Below are 22502 nucleotides of genomic sequence, written 5' to 3' on the forward strand. Positions count from 1 at the left end.
TTGCAGCCTCCTGGCAGCAGGAGCTTACAGGGAGTGACCTGTCACCCTTACAGTGACCACAGGGAGAACTGAGCCTGTGCAGTGCCGAGATCCATTTTTCATGAGGGAAAAAAAGCAATGAAACTGTTAGAACCCAAGTGTGTGCAGAGGGGGTTAGTCACTCTGCAAGTGTCAGGGGCTTGTGAGGAAATAGCAGGAGTTTGCTGACTAATGCCAGTGATGCTCAAGGAGTAAATGAGAAATACGGAGGGAAAACCCTCTGTTTCTGAATTTGGAAGAGAAAAAAATAATGAGGGGAAAAAAAAAAGGAAGGAAGATGTACAGAGTTACTAATCAGCCCCCAAAGTCTCTGACCTATATCTCCCTCCTTTCCCTGGAGCCATTCTTAAAATGAAAAATTAATAGAGAACAGCCAGGTTTTACCTCCAGGGTACCCTTCCAGGCTGCCATGTACTATAGGCTGGGATGAGTGGATAGGACTTCGGGGTCCCTCAGCACAATGCAGAAAGCAGAGAGTCTCAGTCCAGGATGTTGCAAGGATGTCCAGAGAGGCTGAAAGCAAGAAGGTAATCTCCTCTCATGGAAGAATGGTCTCTGGCTTCAGGTGGTTGGGAAAAGGATGCTGAGCTGACACACTAGGTTAAAGCAGACCAAGGAATAAGGATAGTCCTTGAAGTTATTGTAACATTAGCAATTGGAAATGGAGGTGAAAAGGGAAAAAATGTCTATCAGGTCATTAGTCCTCTGAGGGCAAAGTTCATTCTGTCTGCAGAATATTCCTTCCTCTTTTGTCATTTTAGTTTTTAATGAGGGAAGAGAATCCTTATTTAAGAAGCTAAAACCTAGGTTTGTGGACCAGGAAGTTTCATTTCCCAGTTCTGATGCTGCCTTGCTCCTAAAGCTTAAGCCAGTCACTTTCTTCTGGCTCTATTTTTATCTCTATAGGATATGGATTGTGATATCCTTTGCAAAATATTTTCAAACCTACTGAATACACATTTTCTGAGGTGAGGAGGAGGGCCTGGGCACTGCATTTTGTGTGCTGTGTGTTCTGCAGAAGGAGGAGAGCTGATGCAGAGGGGTTTTTGCCTGCACTGGAATAGGCTCTGTGCTCACAAAACACATCCACAGCTTTGGGCACTGCTGGATTCACCCTCCCATGTGACATGGGAGGGATGGAATCATGGAGCTGTGGAGTGCCCTGAGAAGAGGTGTCATCACCCACTGTGGCAGGCTAGGTTAGCTTTGAGGGCATCTGAACACATGTGAAAGTCTGGGCCTTTACCATCTCCTTAGGTTGGATGACCTGAGCTTAGGTGCCCAAGGCTACTAGCTCTGTTTTATGGACAGGTCTGGATGCATCATGTTGTCTTTGCTGTGGTCCTTCAGAGCCCATCTCCTTAGATCTTTGCAAGATATCTCACTTACTGTTGTCTTCTCTGATAAATATCCTCCATAACCCTGAAGGGCCAGAAGCTGAGCCATCCCTGCTGTCTCTGCATGGACTTCTGCCTCTTCAATATTAGGATGCCTTATGCAGCTTGAGAAACTAGGTTATATAGCAGCTTTAATGGGGCTTTTTCCAGACACTGATTGACCTGATTCCTTGGACCAGCTGTTTTATTTATTAAGCAAAATAGGAGAAGAAGAATGCATCTCCTACATAAATTTGCTTAATTGTGGAGAATGCTTAAACTATTTTTTTTTCCATAAATTGATATGGGGCTCTTTCTTTATATTGATTTTGTAGATATTAATTTATGCACTAGGAATGAGGAAGATTTGCCTCTTCATCTAATCCTATTTCTAGAGAGAGATTTACTTAATGTGCAGTGTAATTTGTCTAATGTGCAACTTTGTATGTAGAGTGCACCCAGATTCAGCAGGAACAGTGGGTATAATAAAAGAGAGCACTGTAGTGCAGTGCTGTAAATCCCTCTGTAATTAAAAATAATAAATTAGTCTAAGTTAGTGCAGTCAGGAGACATGACTAGCTCAAAAGCAGGGATATACAGTGAGAGTTTTCAGTGCAGGACAGAGAAATTTGGTCTGTGTTCCTCTCTGTGTGGATATAGTATGTATCAGGGGAAGGAAGCTGTATTCATTTGCCAGGAATACAGCTTGGGTGGCAAAAAGGAATTGTCAGGAGTTATCCTAGGGTTGTCCTTGCCTGTTCCCAAGGTGATGGAGGATCCAGTTCTGCCAGCTCCCACATTGTCTCACATTGTTGTCCAGTGTTGTGCATGTCTGTCTGTGTGTCTGTGTGTCCCGAGTCCTGTGCACAGTTGCAAGGTTGGATTTTAGGCTCCTACAGAAGTGTCTCTAAAATTACTTCATTGCTCTGAGGAAGGCTGGCACCAGCAGTTGGTTGAATTATTCCCACCCCCCCACCGTCTGTCTTTTTGTCTGTCTGTCTTTCTTTCCTGGTGTTGGCACAGATAAAATCACTGCCTGAAATTTTCAGATGGGCTTTTTTTTTTTTCCTTATAGGAATTTTTGAATCTCCCTGCAAATAATCAGGGGAAGGATCAGTTTATATCAATGTAAGATTCACTACCTCTGGGTACTGTCCATCTGTCTGTCCTATATCCAGCTTATGACCAGTGCTGCCAGAAGTGCCTGATACTTGCTTTCTCTTTCTGAGAGAACAGGAGGAAAGGTGGGGCTTATGCTCTAAGCAGAAGTCCCTGTTTGGAATTGAGTAACAAGACTTTGTTGTGCTTTAAATGTAAAAATAAATTGATCTTGTTTATCTGAACAGAACCAGAATATAAAATAAAGTTCTGGTTACAGTGTGTGTTTCAGTTTGACTTGATTCTGTTAGTGTAACATGTTTCTTCTCAGAAAGAGAAGAGAGAAAAGTGAGAAGAGAAAGAAAAGTGTATTTTACGGCAATGACCTGTCGTTGAGGCCATCCAACAGCTTCCCTATTTTAAGACCTTCATTTTTAGTTGTTCACAACTTTACTAAACTTAAACTGTCTGGAGAGAAATTTTCCATCCCAGCTACCTGCCTCAGAATGTATATTTAGAAAACAGCTCTTTTATACCTCTCCTGAATTTTTTCCTGATGCATGTTAAAAACAACAAATGTACAAAGAAGTGAGAAAGCAAGTCTCCACATTAACCACTCAGTAAAATTTGAATGGTATAAATGTCAGGGATATCACTTCTGCTATCTCTGAGAGCATCAGCCCAAAAAAAAAATAGTTGTCACCACAGCCTCAACTGGCAAAACATACCTCTGAAGGACTTGTACTTAAGAGTTTTAATTGAGCATTTAAAACTAGTGGAAGCTTTTCACATTAATCTCCTTGTGCTTTGCTTCCCTGCCCTTGACATATGGATAATGCAGCGTCTTACTTTATAAGGGCAGTGCAAAAATGCATTCCTTTATGTTTGTGAAACATTCAGTTACTCTAACGATGCGTACTGTAGGAAAGGCCACAAGTAAATTACCAATTCCATCTGCAGAGCAGAGCGTGGCGGGTATGCAGTAAACAAGGCTGGGGCCACACCTCCAAAAGCACTGAGAAGATGAAATAGTAACTGGGTGCTAACCTAGTGAGCACCCCAGATCCTGCTGCACTGGGTGAGGCCAAGGTCCTTGGAAAAATAGCCTATGATTATGTGATTAACAGCTCTGCCATGGCACACGGGCAGAAAGGAGGGTCGAAGGTTGCACAGGCAGCCATAAAGCTGAGTTTTCCTAAGCCTTGTGTTCTTGATTTGCAGCTTTAAATTGTGTTGCTTTCACCCATCTCTGTTTTCTGTGTAGTTGTTTGGTCATGCAGTGTGGGAATGAGGAACAATAAAGAGCTGTTGCTTCTGGGAGAAGAGACAGGAAAGCGTTTGGTGCTGTTTGTTGTCAGAGAGGAAAACTGGTGAAGCCTTCTATCCATACATTCCCTGTAGGAGCAAGTGTGACCCTCGAGATAGAAGTTCAGGGTTGGAGGAAAAACACAAATGAACTGAGATACCTTTTTTCCCTTATGACAACTGTCTGGTTTATGCTGTTTTTCTCTAATAATGCTCTGTACCATTGAACGGCAATGCCACAAACCAACAGACTTGCAAGTTATTTTAAGGAAGAACAGGTTCATGCTATTGCTTTTTCTTTGGGTCTTGTGGAAAGGCATTTCCTAATTTTACCCAGGGTACTCCCTCTCCTAGATCCTGCCCTGTGGAAGTACCAAATGGTACCCTCATGAGACCATAATCTTTAAACTTGGGAAAATGATCCAGACTTGACTCACAGGCAGAATCAACCCCTAATCTCTCTGCCTTTGTTCACTTTGTTACATTTTGCTTTCCTTACATTTGTGTTCTCCCCTCAGGTAGAGAGAAGCAGTGCTGCCCACAGCCTGTTGAGCTGTATGTGGGCAGCAGCAGGGGAGGAGAAGGCTCTGATTGAAGGTTTGCAGTTGGGATAGTGATAATGGCACCAATGAGCAAGCTCTGGGGTGGCTGTAGTGCACACCTCAGAAGTTTGTCCATGTCACAGTAGTATCAGCTGCTCCTTCTGCACTAATTTAGGATGAATGTAATCCATCTCCAGTCCCGTGGAGGAGTTGGGCATGGAGAGCAAAGATTGCCATCAGCTGGGAGCTGTGAGATACAAGAAAGTTGTGTAGATACCGTGACTTTAAAGGGTTACACACTCACTGAGCTGTTTTTGAGGAAACTTGCTCATTCTCTGCCTACATTATGAGTCAAACTAGGATGCACATTTTCTTGAAATCCCTAAACCCTTCAGCCCGTGCATAAGAGCCTCTTCTTGATGTGGTTTTCATAATTGATGTTTGGCTATTTCACAGTTGCTTTTCCCCATGGAATTTCTTTTTAAAATGCCCCATATTTCTTTTTAATTTTGACTGTGCATGGCAAGTTTATATTTCAGAAAAAATATTCAAGCATAATTTTTTGTAAAGCTAGGATATCATTAGGGTACTTTGGGGAGGGAACTGCTTATTATTTGTGTTGTCCCCTGAGAAGGTGGTAACTGAAGTCCTATCAGTATTTCCCCTTCTTCTGCATGTGAATTTTCAGAAAGGTTTGTCAAGACAGACAGCAGTATTTGCAAGTTGCCTGTGGATTAATGAAACATTTGGAAACTTGCATTATTTCCTGAGACTTATTTCTTTACACAGCGATGCGGATTGCTTATTCTGGGACAATGACCAGACAAGGTGTTTTTAAAAACAAAACTAAAAAAAGAAAAGAATAGAAAACTTGTATTTCAAAACCTGAAATGGTCCCATTTCTTGACAAAACAGAAACAAAATGACAATTCTTTCAGTACTTAGTTGGACCTTTGGGATACTTGCCTAGGGAGAACTCTATTTTTCATATATTTATACTTCTTCAAGAAAACCATAATTGTCAGATATCTATATATACTTCCTTCTTTTTTTTTCTCCCTCTTTTCCTTGAAGGCTGGTTTTGGTGTTTACACCAAAACAATATCTTTGTTTTCAGAGTTCATCTGCTCTGCTGCTCCTTTTCCAGCTGAAGTCACAATACTCAGTCTGTGACATCACTGTTGGCTGCCGTGACAACGGAGAATTTTCACTCCAGGTGGAGAACGTGCAGCAGCAGCAGCAGCAGCAGCCACTCTGTCAAGAGCAGAGAGAATCTTTTTCTATCCATATTGCTAATCATGGAGAAGGGTGGGAACGAAAAATCTGCAAGAAAACCAAATGGTGATTTTCTGAATGTGCTGTTTGTGGGGTGGGCACAGGTACTGGAAACTTTACCTTCCACAGGATTTCTTTTGAAATAAGTTAACAACAGTTAACCACAGATTAGATTTGTAGAGAAGAACTTGCTTTTGTAAAAGGGAGAATACAGCAGAGGGGTTTAATTTAGATTAATGCATCACTTGGATACCTGAATTGTATCCACAAGTTTTATGGAATTTTTTTTGCTTTTTTCCCACAAAAATTCCCTTTCAAAACCCAAGGGCAGATGATTAATGCACTGTTCCTGCTATGGAGTGGGCTTTCAGTGTGTGAGTCGTCCTGATGAAGTCAGTTCAGACAATCCATGTGCTTAAACTCAGACACAGGCACATGTGGCAGTAGTGTGAGGGTCTAGCCAGCAGTCCTAGGGGAGCAGTTAAATAAAGATTTTATAGAATAGTTTGTGATGCAGACACTCTCTTGGAAGACACTTGTCACCTGGAAAAGCTGAAGTCTCTGGACTGGATCTGCCAGGAAAAGCAAACAGACTGGCCATAAACCTTTCTCCTGTGCTTTTGTCTGCCTAACTCATCTCATGGTTCACAGCCTTGCAGTTGTTGGAGGGTGAGGGGTGTCTGTGAGTGTTTGGAGGATTGTGCCTTAAGAGGTGCCACCGCAAGATCATTCAATAGCAGGGAGGAAAACAGGATGGAGAAATGGTCACTGTATCCATTGACTGTATTGCAATGATACGAATGAAAAATCCATGTACATCCAAAGTGTAGGCACAGGTTCATGGTATGAAATGGTATGCCCTGATGGCCCACAAGCATGGATGGAGCAGTCATCCACTCCCAAGGCTGCCCTGAAGGGCACAGGCAGCATGCAAGTCCCTCAGATGCACTTGTAGCATTTTTTTCCATGCTTCAGGTTTCATGGCTGTACCAAGGACTACAGGAAAACTTTAAGCAGGAAAAGATGCTCTTGTTTCTGCTGCATAACTTCCTGGCCAGTGTGAGAGAAGCAGCACCTCCAGCTGACTAAGTGCACTTCGAGATGTGCTTTCCAGAAAGCCCTGGGCATCCTCTGCAGCCACATCCCTTGGTGACCACTGAGCCTTTGCTACAGGTGTTTTCTCCCACTCCCAGCATCCTGGAAAACCCAGGCATTTGCTTGGTCAGGGTCCAGTTTCCCAGTGAGCCCTGTTGGTCCTGCTTTCCTGTGGCCCCCCACCACAGCTCTGCTGAAGCATTTCTGAGTTGTCACAAGTCAGGAGAGAGTATATTTTTCCAGGATTGCCTTGTAGTATAACTGCGCTGGCAGCCTCAGGAGAGTGCCTTTTACCTACATCTGTGTTTTGAGATGTCTTAGGATTGTTTGTTTGTTGGTTTGTTTGTTTGTTTGCTTTAGCACACGCTGGGTTGCTGTTGTGGCAGTCCATATGATTCATGTCTCGCGCAGTCTGACAGGTTTATTGTAGCTCGAGCGTGCTGAGCCGCGCGCCGCGGCTGCTGCTCTGCTCGTGCTTGGTGCCAGGCCAGCCCGTGGGGCCAGTGCAGAGCTCTTGGCAAGTGCCAGGACCCAGAGGGTGATGTGTGTGGGAGGGCAGCTCCAGCGAGCTGCTCGCCGTAGCTTTGGGAAGTGGAGAGGGCATGAGAACGCTTGCCTGGGCTTTATGTTTTAAAACTCCTCCAGGAATAGCATGTTCTTTGGAGCAGGCAGAGCAGAAAGCAGGAGGGTCAATTTTGGGATCTAGTGGTGCTGTCAGGATCCAGTTTCACATTTATTTTCTCTCTCTGCAGAGCATGGAGTAAGTTAGCATTTCAACAGCTTGGAGTCTCTACTACTGAGCCTTTAAAAGACTAAATAATACCAGGCTCTTATAACTCTGAGACCAAAACCCCCTGGATTTTAGGTACTTTAATAGCTTCTGTAACTTTTTACTTGAGTTTCACTTAAACCTGTGTTTTACACCAGTTATACCTGCTTCTGTCAAGTGTTACTCTGTCTTGTGGAGTTCATCATCCACTGATCCCCACCTGAACCTTTCAGCTCTTCTTTTTCCTTTTTTTAAAGTGTTTTTTTATATTTTTGGCAAAGGAAATAGGAGTGAAGGCACAGAATGCTGGGAGAAGAGGCACAGCGAGGTGAATACATCACGGCCTTGCTGAAACCCGGGGATGAGATGGCGAGAAGAATCAAGACAAAACAGGAGTGACATCATTAGTTGGGAAATTTTGAGCAGTTTCATGAAAACCTGTTTGGTGTAATTTCGCATGTAGTATCTGCGCACCATTTGCTGGTGCTTGGCCAGGTGAAAGGAGTGCCATGGGAGCCTCCAGCCAGTGGATTTTCTGGATGAACCACAGAGGGACCTGTACTACAGATGTGCCACATGTGCTGTTCCTGTAACCCCTTGGTCCTTCAGGGTGCTCCATGCTTGGCTCAGCTGTGGCTTGTGGGATGAGCTCTTCAGGGTGAAAGCAATCTGTGCAGGATCTGGGTTCCCAGCCCCTGAAAACTGGGGCTGTTTTTCCATGACAGCATAAAGAGAACAACTGTCCTGAATTTGATTGTTAAACTTTTGTAATCACCATAAAAAACCTGCTTGGTAAATACATTTTCTCTTCCCAAAAGCAACTGCCCCACTCCTTTTTGTTCTGCAGATAATAGACATAAAAAATGAACTATGGACCTCTGTTCTTAAAAGGTCACAGTTATTTGGTTGTCAGGGAGATTGCATATCGAAATAGGGCTTGTTAAGATTTGATGATACGCTAGAGGAATTGGATGAATTGGAACTTTGGTTCATAGAAGTTGGAGATGGGCTAGGAATACCTCGTGATCTGGAGGATGGAGATGGCCATCCCTTTTTCCTAATGCTTCTGGAATGGGGAAACTGGATGGAGAAGGGCTCTGTGTCAGGTGCAGGACCAGAAGCCGTAGAATCATTAAAGCTGGAAAAGACTTCTAAGATCCTTGAATGCAGCCTGTGACTGGACACCACCATGCCAACCAAATCATAGCACTGAGTGCCATTCCAGTCGTTTTCTGAATGCTCCTAGGGATTGTGACTCCACCACTTGCCTGGGCAGCCCATTCTAATACTTACCCACCCTTTCAGGGAAAACATTTTTCCCAATGTCCAGCCTGAACCTGCCCTGGCACAGCTTGAGGCCATTTTCTCTTGCCCTGGTCCTGGTTGACTGGGAGAAGAGACTGACTCCTTCCTAATGTGCTACAATTTCCTTTCAGGTAGTTGTAGTCAGTAATGAGGTTAACCCTGAGCCTCCTCTTCTCCAGACTAAACCACCTAAGCTCCCTCAGCTGATCTTCATAGGACTCACTCTCCAGACCCTTCACCAGCCCCACTGCCCTTCCCTGGACATGCTGCACCTCACTGTCTTTGTTCTAGTGAGGGTCCCAGAACTGAAGACAGGATTTGAGGTGCTCCCTCATCAGTGCCAAGCACCGAGGGACAGTAACTGCCCTGGTCCTGCTGGCCACACAGTGTCTGATCTGGATGCCCCTGGCGTTCTAGGCCACCTGGAGCCACTGCTGGCTCATGTTCAGCCACCAGCCCAGCAGCACTCCCAGGTCCTTTTCCACTGGGCAGCATGTTGGCTATGTTTGTCAGCTCTTGTTTGCTTTGTCCTAGTTTCATTTAAGGCATTCTTTGCCTGGCTCACAGTGACAGCTCATGGTGTCACTGGTCTCCAGCCCTTTCTGCTGAATGCATGGTGGGTTGCTAGGGGTGCTGCCGTCATCCATGTCTTAGTTGAGGATGTGATGACCACACATTTTGTACTGCTTTCCAAGATTTGGCTGGATGACTCAGCTGATCCTCTGGTGACTCATTTCAGTCTCCCATGAGCCCAGGAAGGACTAAAGAGGGAAAAGGGGCTATTTTCAGATACAAAAAATTACCAAAACCAAGGACTGTGTCCACAAAGGAGTACTGCAAACATCGAATTAATTTGGCATCTATACCGGGTGTAAACTTGCTGCTTCCCACGGAAACTCTTTCCACAGTTATTGTGCTTCTGCTGCATCTAGTTTTCAGTCTTCTCTTACTTCTCATCCATATGGATTTGGAAAGCTTTTAGTGAGTTTTGAGTACATAAGGTCTGATGAAAGTTCACAGGACTTTTTAGTACTAAATTCCCCTGGCTGTTTTCTTTTGTTTTGTTTTGTTTTTTTTTTTTAATGGCAGTTTCCCCCTATCATTTGCTGAGAGTGTCACAGTTTTTCTAGCAAAACCCATAGGCCCACCCCAGGCCATTTTACTCCCTAGTTATTTCTATGACTATGGTAAAGCTAAGATGCCCAGTGTTCTCCTGGATGTCCTAAAAGCTCTTGTGTTTTCACCATAAGTTGTTACCAATCTGTTTTTTTTTTTTTTCTGGAACCTGTGGAAACCAGTGGTATATTTGCTCCTTGTGAGAAAATAATCCAGAGCTTATTTTCCCAGAAACTCTTCTTTCCCCCATGACTCAGTTTGGCCAGACTTCCATCGTTAGTCAAAACCCACAGGTGTGACTGTGGACAGCTTGGCTGCAGCATCACCGACACATTGGTGATTCTGAACTCATTGTCCCACTGCATCTGAGCTGAATCCTTTCATTTCATTGCGTAGGAAAAGGAAAGAATTGAATGTTCTGAGTCGAAAGCACATGGCTGCAAAACAGTTGCAGCAGTGCCAAGAAGATGCTTCTGAAGAGGTTGGGCAAGTGGCTGCGTGCTGCTGGAGGCGCAAAGTGACACGTCAGTTCTTAAATGTAGCATCAGGAATGAGGAGAAGGCTTGACAGCCCCTTTAGCTGGTTTGTCATCTGCAGCCATCTCTCCTTTCTGCTGTGGATTTTTGGTTCTGCAGGTTTGGTTTCAGCAGCAGTGCCGCACAGCAGGTGCTCATGGCCAGCACATGAACAGGGCCTGAGATGTGCTCTGTGCGGTGCTGTGCAGGGCCTTGAAAGCACTGAGTGATCTGGAGCAAAGTTACCCCAAGGGAGTGTTTGTTGTCCAGGCTGGCTGTGGAGTCCCCACTGCAGAAGGCATTTGGCCTGTATTGTAGTGGATCTCCACATTTAGCTTCACTCCTCTTCTGTCATGCTCTAATTTTGACAGTGCAAGAAGCCCAGCAGCCATAGTGTTAAGCACTGCAGAGCTGAGTAAATAAATATGTCAATAAATAATCATATCCTGCACAAAGGAGAAACCTGGGGGAGAGACTGATGGTAGCCAGGGAGTTCTGCTGATACAGGTGGAGATTTTTATTGTTTTGTTTCTCTTAATGACTTCCCTTGGACTGATTTCTTTTCTTCTAGAGCTTTGAGGGGGAGTAGGCTGTTAGTGCTGTCCCTGAATTTCTTCATCACACACAAGGGCCTTATATCCTCCTTTCTCAGGTAGATAGCCTTTCCTGAGCTTCTGGGTGTTTACTATTCAAGGCTCTGAAATCCTTCATGTGGGTTATCCTCATGCCTAAATCAGGGGGTTTTTCTGTGTAAGCAAGAGCTTTGTACATCACCTAGGCTGTCTTTCCTTGGCCAAACAGGCCTGTTCTCTGCATGCTGAAATGGCCTCTGTCCCATTAGACCTTGCTTAAAAATGAAGTTGATGTGAAGAGAGCAGGAGACCAGGCATGCACCAGCCCCAGCAAGCCAGCCAGCAGTGGGGCAGGCAGATGTCCAGAGGCACTTCTGTGGGATTGCTTGGGGTAGCATCACTCATTTCTTTTGGGGATTATGAGATTCACTGCCTTCGTGGGTCATCTCGAGTGTTTACATGTCTGTGTGTGCCTGAGTGTGACCGTGTGTTTTGTATGACAGAGGTCAGCACAACCCCAAACACAGCAAACAGAATCATTGCTTCCCACAGATAAACCTTGCAACACCCTGCGTTCTCATGGAGGCTGCAGCAGCTCCCCATCACTATGTCTCACACGAGAGCCACTCTCCAGTCTCAAAGGTGAACGGGCCAAGAAAGGCAGTTGTTTTGGGGAGAAATGAGTCCACATCCCAATCCTGCACCCTGCGTCTCCATGGTGATTTTTGCTTTGGGCCAGCTGGCTCAGTCCTACTGTGCCTGTTCTGGTTCCAGCTCACAGCCCGTTTCACATCGTGCCTTTCTGGGTTTATAGTCCTATTTGGAATGCAAACCAAAAGCCATAGGTGACAGCAAGAAAAGGTTGCTGACTTGTTTAGCCATAACTTTGGGGGTGTTTCCTTGGCCCTAAAGTCTGGAAGATGGCGAAAATGCTCAAGGTGTTTCACTGAGGAACTGAAGGTTTTTGTCTGTGCAGGTCAGGTGTGATGATGGGAAGGCAGGTTATTTACAAAATTGTTACAACTCCTTAAACTGGAGGTCAGGTGGTTGACCTGCACTATCCTTTCTCTTCATTTCCTAAAACACCTCACACCCTCAATGTTTGAGAGTACTGTAGGTCCTGTGTTTGGTCATTCTTACTTGAAGGTAGTATGTGACTGTCAGGAGGTCAACAAATCAGTCTGTCTCAATTTTCTGTTTTGTCGGAGCCCTGTGCCCAGCTTCCCCGCCTTTCTCCTTGCATCTTCGTCTTTCTTTGCCGGCCAGATCCTGTGTATTCCATCCAGACCTCACCAGGGACTTGTTTCTCTCCAGCAGGTCTGTATCCTGTTGGAAACCAAATGAAGGAAGGGACCTTGTGAATAGGCAAACTGATGTTTTCAGCCCAGCTAGAGCTTGGTCTGAGTTTCAGAATTCATAAACAAAGCAGAGGCTGAATGTCATGCAGTGGCCTCTTTGCAAATAAAACAGAAGAAAATCCTGTGGGAGTGAGAGACTCATCCAGATACTCCAATGAGCCTTGCCCATGTCTTGCCTTCACAAGCAGTGTTGTTTCTAACAAGTGAGGTATGTGAGGTGCCAGGCATTCTCTGTGGTTTCACCACACTTGCAGGCCAGTTGGAGTAATTGACATTACAAAGTTAATATTTACAGGTGGAAAGTCATCCAGATGGGGAGACAGCCATCGTGGAAAAAGCCAAAATATCCTTTCCACTAGGCAGCTGTGGGAAGCCACAAATGTGCCAGTGCTGTGTGGGTGAGGGGGGGCACAAACAGAGCAGCAAAAGAAAACTGAGTAATTTTGGTTCCTTTTTGAGAGGCCTTGGTACCCTTTCCCAGGAACTGAGATAATGGAGGGCCAGGTAGGGTGGCCAGTGAAGTCTGGGGTCGGAAAAGTTGAGAAAGTCCTTTCTTTCCCCTGTAGGATGGGGTACTGTGGTCAACCTCTGTTTGGAAGATGAGCAGCAGAGACTTGAGCCACTCTGCCTCGAAAGCAGAGCCATGCCAAGGTCATCCTTCTTTCAGCTCTGCTTTCAGGATGTAACTCTGTTAGCAGGTAGCAATCAGAGATGCAGCTTGTTGGAATCTAGAGGCTCCTGCCTTACAGCCCTGTTTGGAGGTTAAATGCAGGGATCCAGACATTACACTGGACTACAAGGCAAACTATGGCCAATTTCACATTTACTGCAGAGATTGTCTTGTGTAGCTCTACAGAGGGAGCTTTGGGTGCTGTAGAAATGCTGAAATGCTGTGGTTACTGTTTGTTCCACTTTGTGATGGTGGAGGACAGATGGGAAGGAGGAAGGTGCCCTGAACACATATGATGCTGCCAAACAGTCCTACCTGGCCCATTGATGTGAGCAGCTGCTTTTGGACTCTTCCGGCTCCATTTTGATTTGGAGGACGAGGAAATGTTCCTTGGTAGCTTGTTTTCCCCATCTCCTCTGGCTGTACCCAGTGCTTCAGGAGCTCATTCAAGCATGGCATTGTAGGAGCCTCATCATGTCATGCCTCATTCTCAGTGGTGCTGTGGGTGTTGCCGCAGTCTTCAGCTCTTTAAACAGATGTGGCTGCTCGTGGGTTCCCCAGCAGCCTGCAGCACAGCCCCAGCCAAGCATTCCACACTTGCTTCAGCTCTGCTGGGCCTCTCTCCAAGAAATCTGAACGAGGGATTTCTTCAGCAAAGCATTTGTTAGACATCCTTCAGTGTCCTCCAAAGATAAAGCTTCAAAGCAGGGCTTCTGTCAATCCCACCTGTCTGATCTCATCTTTTTCTTTCTTTCTCATCCCATCTCTGACTCCCAAGCACACTTTCTTCTCCTCTGATCAGGCTCTTGGGAGTGCTGATCATTTGGTTGTAAAACTTCTTCCTGACTTTACTGACACCCACTTTCCTAAAATGTCTTTATGCTTACATTGTGCAGAAGTTCCTTCACATGCTCATGCAGACCTTGGAGGCTTTCAGGTGCTGCCCCTGCCTCCATCTTTATTGTTTACTACCTCATTTTGTTCTTGGGACTCCAGAAGTCCTCCCTGGCTTGGAGGACTGTTGCTCAGCAAGGCAGGGCTATGATCTGCCTTCTCAAGCCCCAGAGACCCAACAGGGCACTGCAGACTTCCAGGTTTCTCATTTTATGTCTGGAGAGCACTTTGATGTCTTGGTAGGGTGTTTGCAGTGTCATTTCATGATTTCTGTAGAGGTGACTGTCTTTCTGTCAGCTTTGACAGACATGGTGAGGGGTGTTTGCTTACTGGGGTCTGGCTCTGTTTTGTCAAGGCTGTAGACTATTAAATTGCATTCACTTGCTGCCTTCATTTGCTTTCCACACAGTAACACTGAGGTATCCTGAAGAGAAGTTTTGCACTATTCCAAGTGTGCCCAGTTTTCCCATAAGAAGGTATCTAGGGGTTCTCTTTCAGTTCAGGGGAGCACTGACTGGACTGCTGGACCTTCTCACACCAAGACCTAGAAATTGGTGTCAGGTCCAGCCACTGCAGCATCTACAAGGAAGTGATGGGCAGCCTCTGGTGAGGTGTATTTTAACCTGTGTTCTCAGGTGTTGCATAGTTAATTAACTATAATGTGAAACATAAACTAGTCATGTGATTAACTGAGGAAATCTGTAATATCTCTTGTCATTACTGCAGTTCATTCCAGTGGGAGATGGAGGTGACCCTGAATGAATCTTGCACTGAGGTGTAATAAAGTATTCAAATGCAAATCTATGTATTTGTCCCTGAGATTTTGCTTCATGTGCCTAAAATCAGGGATATGTCAGAGGAGCCGACAGCTTGTTATTCAGGCTCATCTGCCCCTGAGCCCACCCCAAAAGAATGAGTAAGAATTGTAATGTTTCTAAATTACAGCTAAGAAAGCTTTCAGTAGCCAGCAGGCAATTTGCCCTGCATTTAAGGAGTTAAAGGGAGAGTGAGGAAGGGAATAAAGATGGTTTGTGAGGAAAAACAGCAGTATCCTGAGCCACATGCCAAAATAACCTGATCAGGCCACGATGGGGAGTAACTGCCTACACCACCTCCATGCTCAGGAGTACTAAGTCCTGTTGATAATTTTCATCATACCTATAAAGGAAAGTCATGATGTGCAGAATGAAGCAGGAGGCAGGGTTGTTGATGCTATAAATGCAGGAGAGGGACATGTAGGAGGGCAGTTGGGGTGCCGGGGAGATAAGGGATTTGAAGGTGATGATGATGAGGGTGCCCTGGCCATGGCACTGGAGGAATGTGCTTTTTGGGTGGGGGTGAGAGGGAAGGAGATGGATGCTTGGCTTTGTCCATTTGGCTTTGTTTATGGCTACTCTGTGCTTTGGGAAGTCTTGCTTTTTCATTTGGCCATAAGACATGGATCAAACATGGCAGGTTGGAGCTGTTTGATTCCAGGTCTGGGGATGTGCTCTGTCACATCTTGCATCTTTGAGAACTGCTGTGCACTACATTTAGAAAACTACTAATTAGGCTGAGACAGTTTTACTAGCAGGACAGGAAAAGCAGACCAGGAAGGCAGGGAAATTTTCACCTGGAATGAAGGCCCCCTTGATATCTCAGGCTCACCAGGAACAGGAAGGAGCTGAGGCTGTTGAGGTCTGAGCTCTGCTGTGAGGTTGTCTCCAAACATTCTTCAGCACAAGGGAAAGAATTTGTATAGCCTCCAGGGACGTAAATTTTCAGGAGGTTCTGAGAGTGCAGTGGTGTGGGGACAATGCCTCAAAAGGAGCCACACAGAGGCTGTGCAGAAGGGTGCTGTGCATGAGACATGGCTGTTTTGAAGGTGCAATTCATTAGCCATACCTGGCAGATCCCCTTTTCACTGCCTTCTCAGCCTGGGCGTGTGTATGGGTTTGCAGGCTTGTGCCTCTCTGGGGAGGAGTGGAAGATACTTATTTCAGTATTGTCTTGCGAGCATCATTTATATGCTGAACACACACCATGTGCTCTCTACAGTATTTTTCAAGCAGGCTCTGTCGTTCTGGCAGCAGCCAGGAAGCAGCCTCTGGTTACAGAGCACTGGCAGCTCTGCAGGTACTGCAGAAGGTCTGACTTCCTTCTCAATCCTGGGCACCAGCTTGGTCTCTTGCCACCTCAAAGGCCACACTTAAAAATCAGCAGTGAGTGCTGGGAGTAAACCAGAAGAAAACATCAGAGACTTCCAAACTGTTCTTTCTTTAGTCCCCAAAGTGTATTTTTTGCCCTTTGGGGTGACGTGGGTGGATAGGGAACTGTACCTCATTTGCTTTCCTGAAACCTGTTAGAAGTTCAAGTGGGGCGGCTGCGTGATTTGTGTGTGCACGCAGAAGAGGGACATCTGAATTGTAAATAGCACCTGCTAAATTATTATTAAGTGAAAGCTGACGTGGGAGGAGTTCTCAGGAACAAAAAACCTCAAGTCTTTAAATAAAAGTCATTCCAGCTGTTTTAACACTGTCCCCTGGCTGCACCCTACCTACTTCAGCTCATGTAGATGCTATGAGGAGTTATGTGAGTCATATCAAGGACAGGGAAGGCCCCATTAAATCCAGTTACTATCAGTTTTGTGAGAGCTTTAAATGGCTACACTAAACTCATTATTAAAGAAAGGAACTATCAATTTTATTTAATGCATGGTGCCCAACCCTTATTCTGCTCCCAGCCCAGAGATTCACCATGCTCAGGGGTGACATAAAACTTAGACTTACACTCTTCAGGACATGTATTTAGCTGTTGTGGCATCCTGGCTTCATCCTGGCTGGCTAATAGAGGCCTCCCTGGCACCCATGCCAGGGCAGGGACCAGCTCAGTTGGAACTGCCACTTGGCTTAGTCCAGCCAAAGCTTTTGGTGGTGTCGGTGGGGCTGCTGAGCTGGGCTTCAGGTGGGCAGGAATGCTCAGTGGGTGAAGCTGCTTGTGCCAAGTATCCTCACTCCCTCCACTGCTTGCAGGGTGCAGAAAGATGAAGAGCCAGGTGTCAGCCTTGGGCATTCCATGGAAAATGCAGCAAGGTGACTGCTGGATCTTCTTGGAGAGAAGGGAAGTGATATGAGAGGCCCAGCCCGGCATAGGAGGTTTCTTGTCAGACCTGTGAATGGGGGTTAAGAGAACTTTTCCCAAGTGAAACATCCCATTTTCCATTCCTCCACAGCTTATGGCCCCTCTATCTTTCCAGGACCCCAGGAGCAAGAATAGTCCGTGGGGGTGATTCCCACTGTCTCTGAGACATTGGTGCCACTGGGCTTGGGTGGTGTGATTCACCCCATTACTGCTGGCTTGTTCCCTCATGGATGTTGTGGCAAGCTGTTGTCAGCCTGTGTAATCAAAAGGCTGAAGGTGTAAATCATATTACAGCCTGTAATGAGGAATTTGATTCCTGTAACAAAACCATCCAACTTTTATTCACATTTATTACTATTCCTGCTATTGCCATGGAGCAAAAATTATTTTTGAAAGAAACAACATGCCACCAGCACAGTTTTATTGTGTCCTCAGGAAATTTAGGATTGTGTTTTTCTCGCATTAACTGCACAGGAAAATTTGCAATAAAAATTACTTTTCTGCAGAAGCTGCCTTTTCCCATCACCAAGCTGTCAATCAGCCTGTAATTTCTTGGTATCGGACTCTGCTCAAGAACTCACTGAGTTATTTTCCTTACAATGCATGCCCTTAAAACCTCAAACATGAGAAAATAATTTTGGATGTAAGGAAGAAGATTTCATAGTTCTTTTTTTAGAGAAAAAGAAAAAACCTTTTCTGTGATGAGATATAACCTCTGAGGAGGGCAGCACCGGCAGCAGAGGAGTCTGAACTCCTCGCTTTATCCACAGAAGCACTGCTTCTTTCATCCCCTCCATTTTTGGGGTGAGTCAGTGTTTATCCCCTGCTCCTGTCCTCTGCTGAGGCTGCCAGCAGTGTTTCAGGGACAGCAAGGGGCTGGCTGTTGATGTGGAAACCAGTCCCTAACAACAACTCGTTTCACCAAAGGGCACAGGCAGCAGCCATCTGACATTGACAATGTTGAGTGACTGCTGACCTTGTTTTTAGCGTCAGCTGATATCGAGTGGAGCCCTGCCAGTTTGCACCAGTTGAAAGCCTGTCCCTTAATGGTGGCGATTATCCTGATTTTTACAGTGGCACTGAGAAAGTTGCAGCTGCTGTGCTTCACATCCTTGACTTTAATTTGCCATGCCTCAGTCTTTTGGTGTTATCTTTAGAGGAGAGTGCAGGAAGAATGTCTCTCCTTGTTCTGCGTCAGTCATTTTTCCCCTTTTCATTTTCTACGAAGAGAGATTGCTCAAGCACGCCGTGGAATGAAAGTCATAAAACTATAAATTACACCTCTGCTAGATCCACAATATGTTACCAATTACATCTGCCATATTATTTGCGTCCAGGGGGAAAACATACATCAAACCACCCCCTCTCTCCAGGCAGGTCAGTACTGTACTCGAAGGAACACCGCGATTCTTCTTAATCAGTGGAAAAACAAACACGGTTTTGGCTCACTCACACACGATCTTTGTGTCCAGGATGACAAGTTGAGTAGCACTGCTGTGGTTCTCTGAGCTCACCACCCACCACATGCCATGGCATTCGTGACAGCATCGTTGCCCTGTGGAAAGGAGAGAGCGGAGAAGGTACTTCTCCAGCAGGGCAAGGAGCTGAAGGGTGTCTGAACATCCAGTTGCAGCAACCTTGGAAATTGCTGCCCAGGAGGTTGGGGGAGCAGGGGGTAAAAGGAACAACAGTAAACAATCCTAAATCCACTTAGAGACAGGAGTCATGTCTGCAGAGGGGAGCATGCTATGGTTTCTATGATTTGCAGGGCTTCCTTGCTAGACTGGGATCAGTGGGGTTTTGTGTGCTGTGTTCAAGCCCAGGGGAGGGTTTCCCCATGTGTCCTGAAGGGGTTTTCTTCTGCATCTGCTCTGTCCTCAGAAATTCATCACTGCTGAAAGGGTGAAGGCAGGGGTGCTGAAGCAAAGTGGAGTTATTGCTTGGCCTGTTACTTCTGAGTAGTTACTCATGGTTGGTTTTGGCTTGCCACAGCACCCCTCTCCTGAGCCCCTCCTGGCCTTTGGGCTGCTGGGAATTAAGTGGAAAAAGAGAGTTGGGTGTGTTTAGATCTGTTAACTTGACTACCGAGCTTTGTGAGTGTGGAGTGACATTCATATTTTTCTATATGAGTAAGTTTATGCATGCCTGTGTGTGTGAGTGTGTCTGTGTACACATGAGCTCCAGAAAATCTTCTGAAGAGGAACAGGGACTAGTGAAGTATGAGGAGACCAAGTCAGATACTGTCATGCCTCCACATGAAGAAGTCATCCATGTGCACTGCAGAGTTTGTTGTGGCTTTGTTACTGAAGCATTCATTCAGCTTTTAACTTTTTAAAGTTGAAAACAAGTCAAGGTTATGTTTGTGCTTAATAATTCAACAATGGTGCCAGCTCAGCATATTGTCTTTTTCTTCCCTAGTCATTCTGGTTTATTAAAAAGAAACACTGATGACAGATAGAAGGGTGAAGGAGGCTGTGCCTTTCTGCTCTAACTCCTGCCGGGTGCTGATTCCATCCCCAGAAGTCCCCATGGATTTGTGTTCTTCACAAAATGTTTGCCCCAGCAGTACTATCCCTACCCTGGGGAGGGAAAGCTGGCAGCAAGTCAGGACTTAGCTGTCCCCTTCCCCGTGCACCACATCTTTTCTTCTCTGAATAGGCACTTTTTCTGTTTCAGTGGAATATTACTCAGAATTCTTCAGTAACTCTGTCTCAGTGATGCATTATTTTCACTTTGGTTATGATGTTGTGGGGTTGTTTTTTGGTGGTCTGGGTTTTTTTTTTTAAAAAGATTTAGAAGATCATTAACTCTTCTGAAACCAAATAAGCTTGCATTAAAATAGGTTTTTGTCTTTCCTGTGGAAATAAAGCTATATTAGGAGCTAATTCTGCCACATGCTAATGTGTATGTTGCTTCATAAACAATGCTGTTCATTTCCAGGTGATCTGCTTCCCAGTAATGGTATTGTCACTGTGAATAAGAATAGATGAACAAAATTTTAGAAATCTGGGAGCACTGACAGCACACAGTGAAGCTCATGTTGTGTAACTCCCATCTCCAGTGTCACTGAGCACAGACTAGCATTGTGCACAATTCCCACTCACACAGTTGGCAAGCAATCTGAAACATCATCTTCTTCTGTTCTGGCTCCTCAGCTTTATCTATGCACCTCCATTTGCTCACAGTGTATCATCTCCTGGTCCCATCTTCACTCTCTGCAGGCCAGAAAGTACACAGTGGTTTTATGGGCACAGGTGGAGGGCTTAAGTCAGATCCACCAAACTGCTTAAGATTGGATGAGCCTGAGGATTTGAGATTTGGCTTCTGTAGTCAGAATACTTTGCAGTATTTGACATGAGTTCTTCCAGAGAGCTACATATATTCCTGGAGACAATGGGAATAGGAGTCTCTTTAGGCAGAGGAGGTAAAAATAACATGCACATTCCTGTCATTAAAAATGAAAAGGGGGAGAGCAAGAGAGCAGAAATCTTTACGTTGGTATAGTTCAATCTGGGGTAAGGATTTATTTTAGAGCATAATATTTTACTTGTGTCAAATACATATTTCTGGAAGAAGTTGATTTTTGTGTGTGTGCGTGTAATGTATCTGAAGTCTGTATCCCATTTCCCTTTCCTGCCACTGGGCAAATGAAAAAAGCAGGGGAAAGCATCTTGACACAGTGGTTTCACTCTGATGTTGTGTTGCAGGTATGGCCTCGCATGTGCAAGTTTTCTCTCCTCATACCCTTCAGTCAAGTGCCTTCTGTAGCGTGAAGAAACTGAAAGTGGAGCCGAGTTCGAACTGGGATATGACTGGGTACGGCACACACAGCAAAGTCTACAACCAGGGCAAGAACGTGCAGTCCTCCCAAGCAGCCGCCGCAGCAGCCGTCAACGCCTCCCTGCAGATCCCCAACCCCAGCATCCCTTACGAGCAGACCATCATCTTCCCAGCAAGCACGGGGCACATCGTGGTTACATCTGCCAACAGCACCTCCAGCGTGGTCGCGGTGTCTGGGCAAACGCTGGGCGGGCCGCACAACCTGATGCGTCGCAGCACTGTGAGCCTTCTGGACACCTACCAAAAATGTGGACTTAAGCGCAAGAGCGAGGAGATTGAGAACACAAGCAGCGTGCAGATTATCGAGGAGCATCCGCCAATGATTCAGAACAATGCCAGTGGGGCCACTGTAGCCACCGCCACCACCTCCACGGCCACTTCCAAAAACAGTGGCTCCAACAGTGAAGGGGATTACCAGCTGGTGCAACATGAGGTGCTCTGTTCCATGACCAACACGTACGAAGTGTTAGAGTTTCTTGGCCGTGGAACCTTCGGACAAGTAGTCAAATGCTGGAAACGTGGCACTAATGAGATTGTGGCTATCAAGATCCTAAAAAACCATCCTTCTTATGCCCGGCAAGGCCAGATTGAAGTGAGCATCCTGGCTCGGCTGAGCACGGAAAGCGCGGATGACTACAACTTTGTCCGTGCTTATGAATGCTTCCAGCACAAGAATCACACATGCTTGGTATTTGAAATGTTGGAGCAGAACCTCTATGATTTCCTAAAACAAAATAAATTCAGTCCCTTGCCCCTTAAGTACATTCGACCGATTCTCCAGCAGGTAGCAACTGCCCTAATGAAGCTGAAAAGCCTGGGACTGATTCATGCTGATCTCAAACCAGAGAACATCATGCTGGTAGACCCATCCCGACAGCCATATAGGGTCAAGGTCATAGACTTTGGTTCAGCTAGCCATGTGTCTAAGGCTGTGTGTTCTACTTACCTTCAATCCAGATACTACAGGTAAGAGACTGGGCTCATGTAACACTACTAGGAGAAGTATTTTACCTATGGGAATTTTCTTGCATTCATTTAAATGAGTGAGATTCATCCCTTAATTCTAAACAGAGATGGCTCTTAGAATAGCTTGTTGATGGTAAGAAAAAATTATGTCCTAACCTCTTGGATTTTCCTTGCATTGAAAACCATTGTAAGTTTGTAGATAATCATGAAGTGTTGCAAAAATAGAGTTTGCCAGTTACAGTTTAGAAAGTCTTTCACTTCTATCAGTTTGTTCTCTCTGGAACTGTTTCGAGGAGAGAGGATGTCCACATCTCCATTCCAGGTCAATGGATGTAGGTTCTTGGTTTCAGAGCTACTTTAACCTAAGCAGTCAATCAAACAATCTCAAATGTGTCTTCTAGTCGGTACTCGTATATGAAACCAGACACTTAACAAGTGTAAGGCTGGCCCACAGGAAAACTGTATGAATGCAGAAGATGGTTTGTCAAGGGTTAGTTTTCACACAGGTCTGAGTCAATGGGAGTCTTCTGGCTGGCTCTTAGCTCTCCTCCAGGCAAGTATTGTCAGTGATTTGGTGTTGGAGTGAGGACTCCAACTTGTTTGTTGATTCCCACTCAGTGCTTTGTTACGTGCTAGCATGGAGCTGT

The 22502-nt window shown here is 45.4% G+C and overlaps 1 protein-coding gene across 2 annotated transcripts in view; it reads left to right on the plus strand.

Moving 5' to 3' along the window:
• Positions 1-22502, plus strand: part of HIPK2 (homeodomain interacting protein kinase 2) — a 131776-nt gene that overhangs the window by 21143 nt on the left and 88131 nt on the right. For both annotated transcript variants that reach the window (XM_063154021.1, XM_063154022.1), the window contains exon 2: positions 20757-21855. In XM_063154021.1, coding sequence (XP_063010091.1) covers positions 20757-21855 — 1099 coding nt within the window. The remainder of the gene's footprint in view (positions 1-20756; positions 21856-22502) is intronic.

Source organism: Melospiza melodia, chromosome 4 (assembly GCF_035770615.1).
Source record: "Melospiza melodia melodia isolate bMelMel2 chromosome 4, bMelMel2.pri, whole genome shotgun sequence".
NCBI lineage: Eukaryota > Metazoa > Chordata > Aves > Passeriformes > Passerellidae > Melospiza > Melospiza melodia.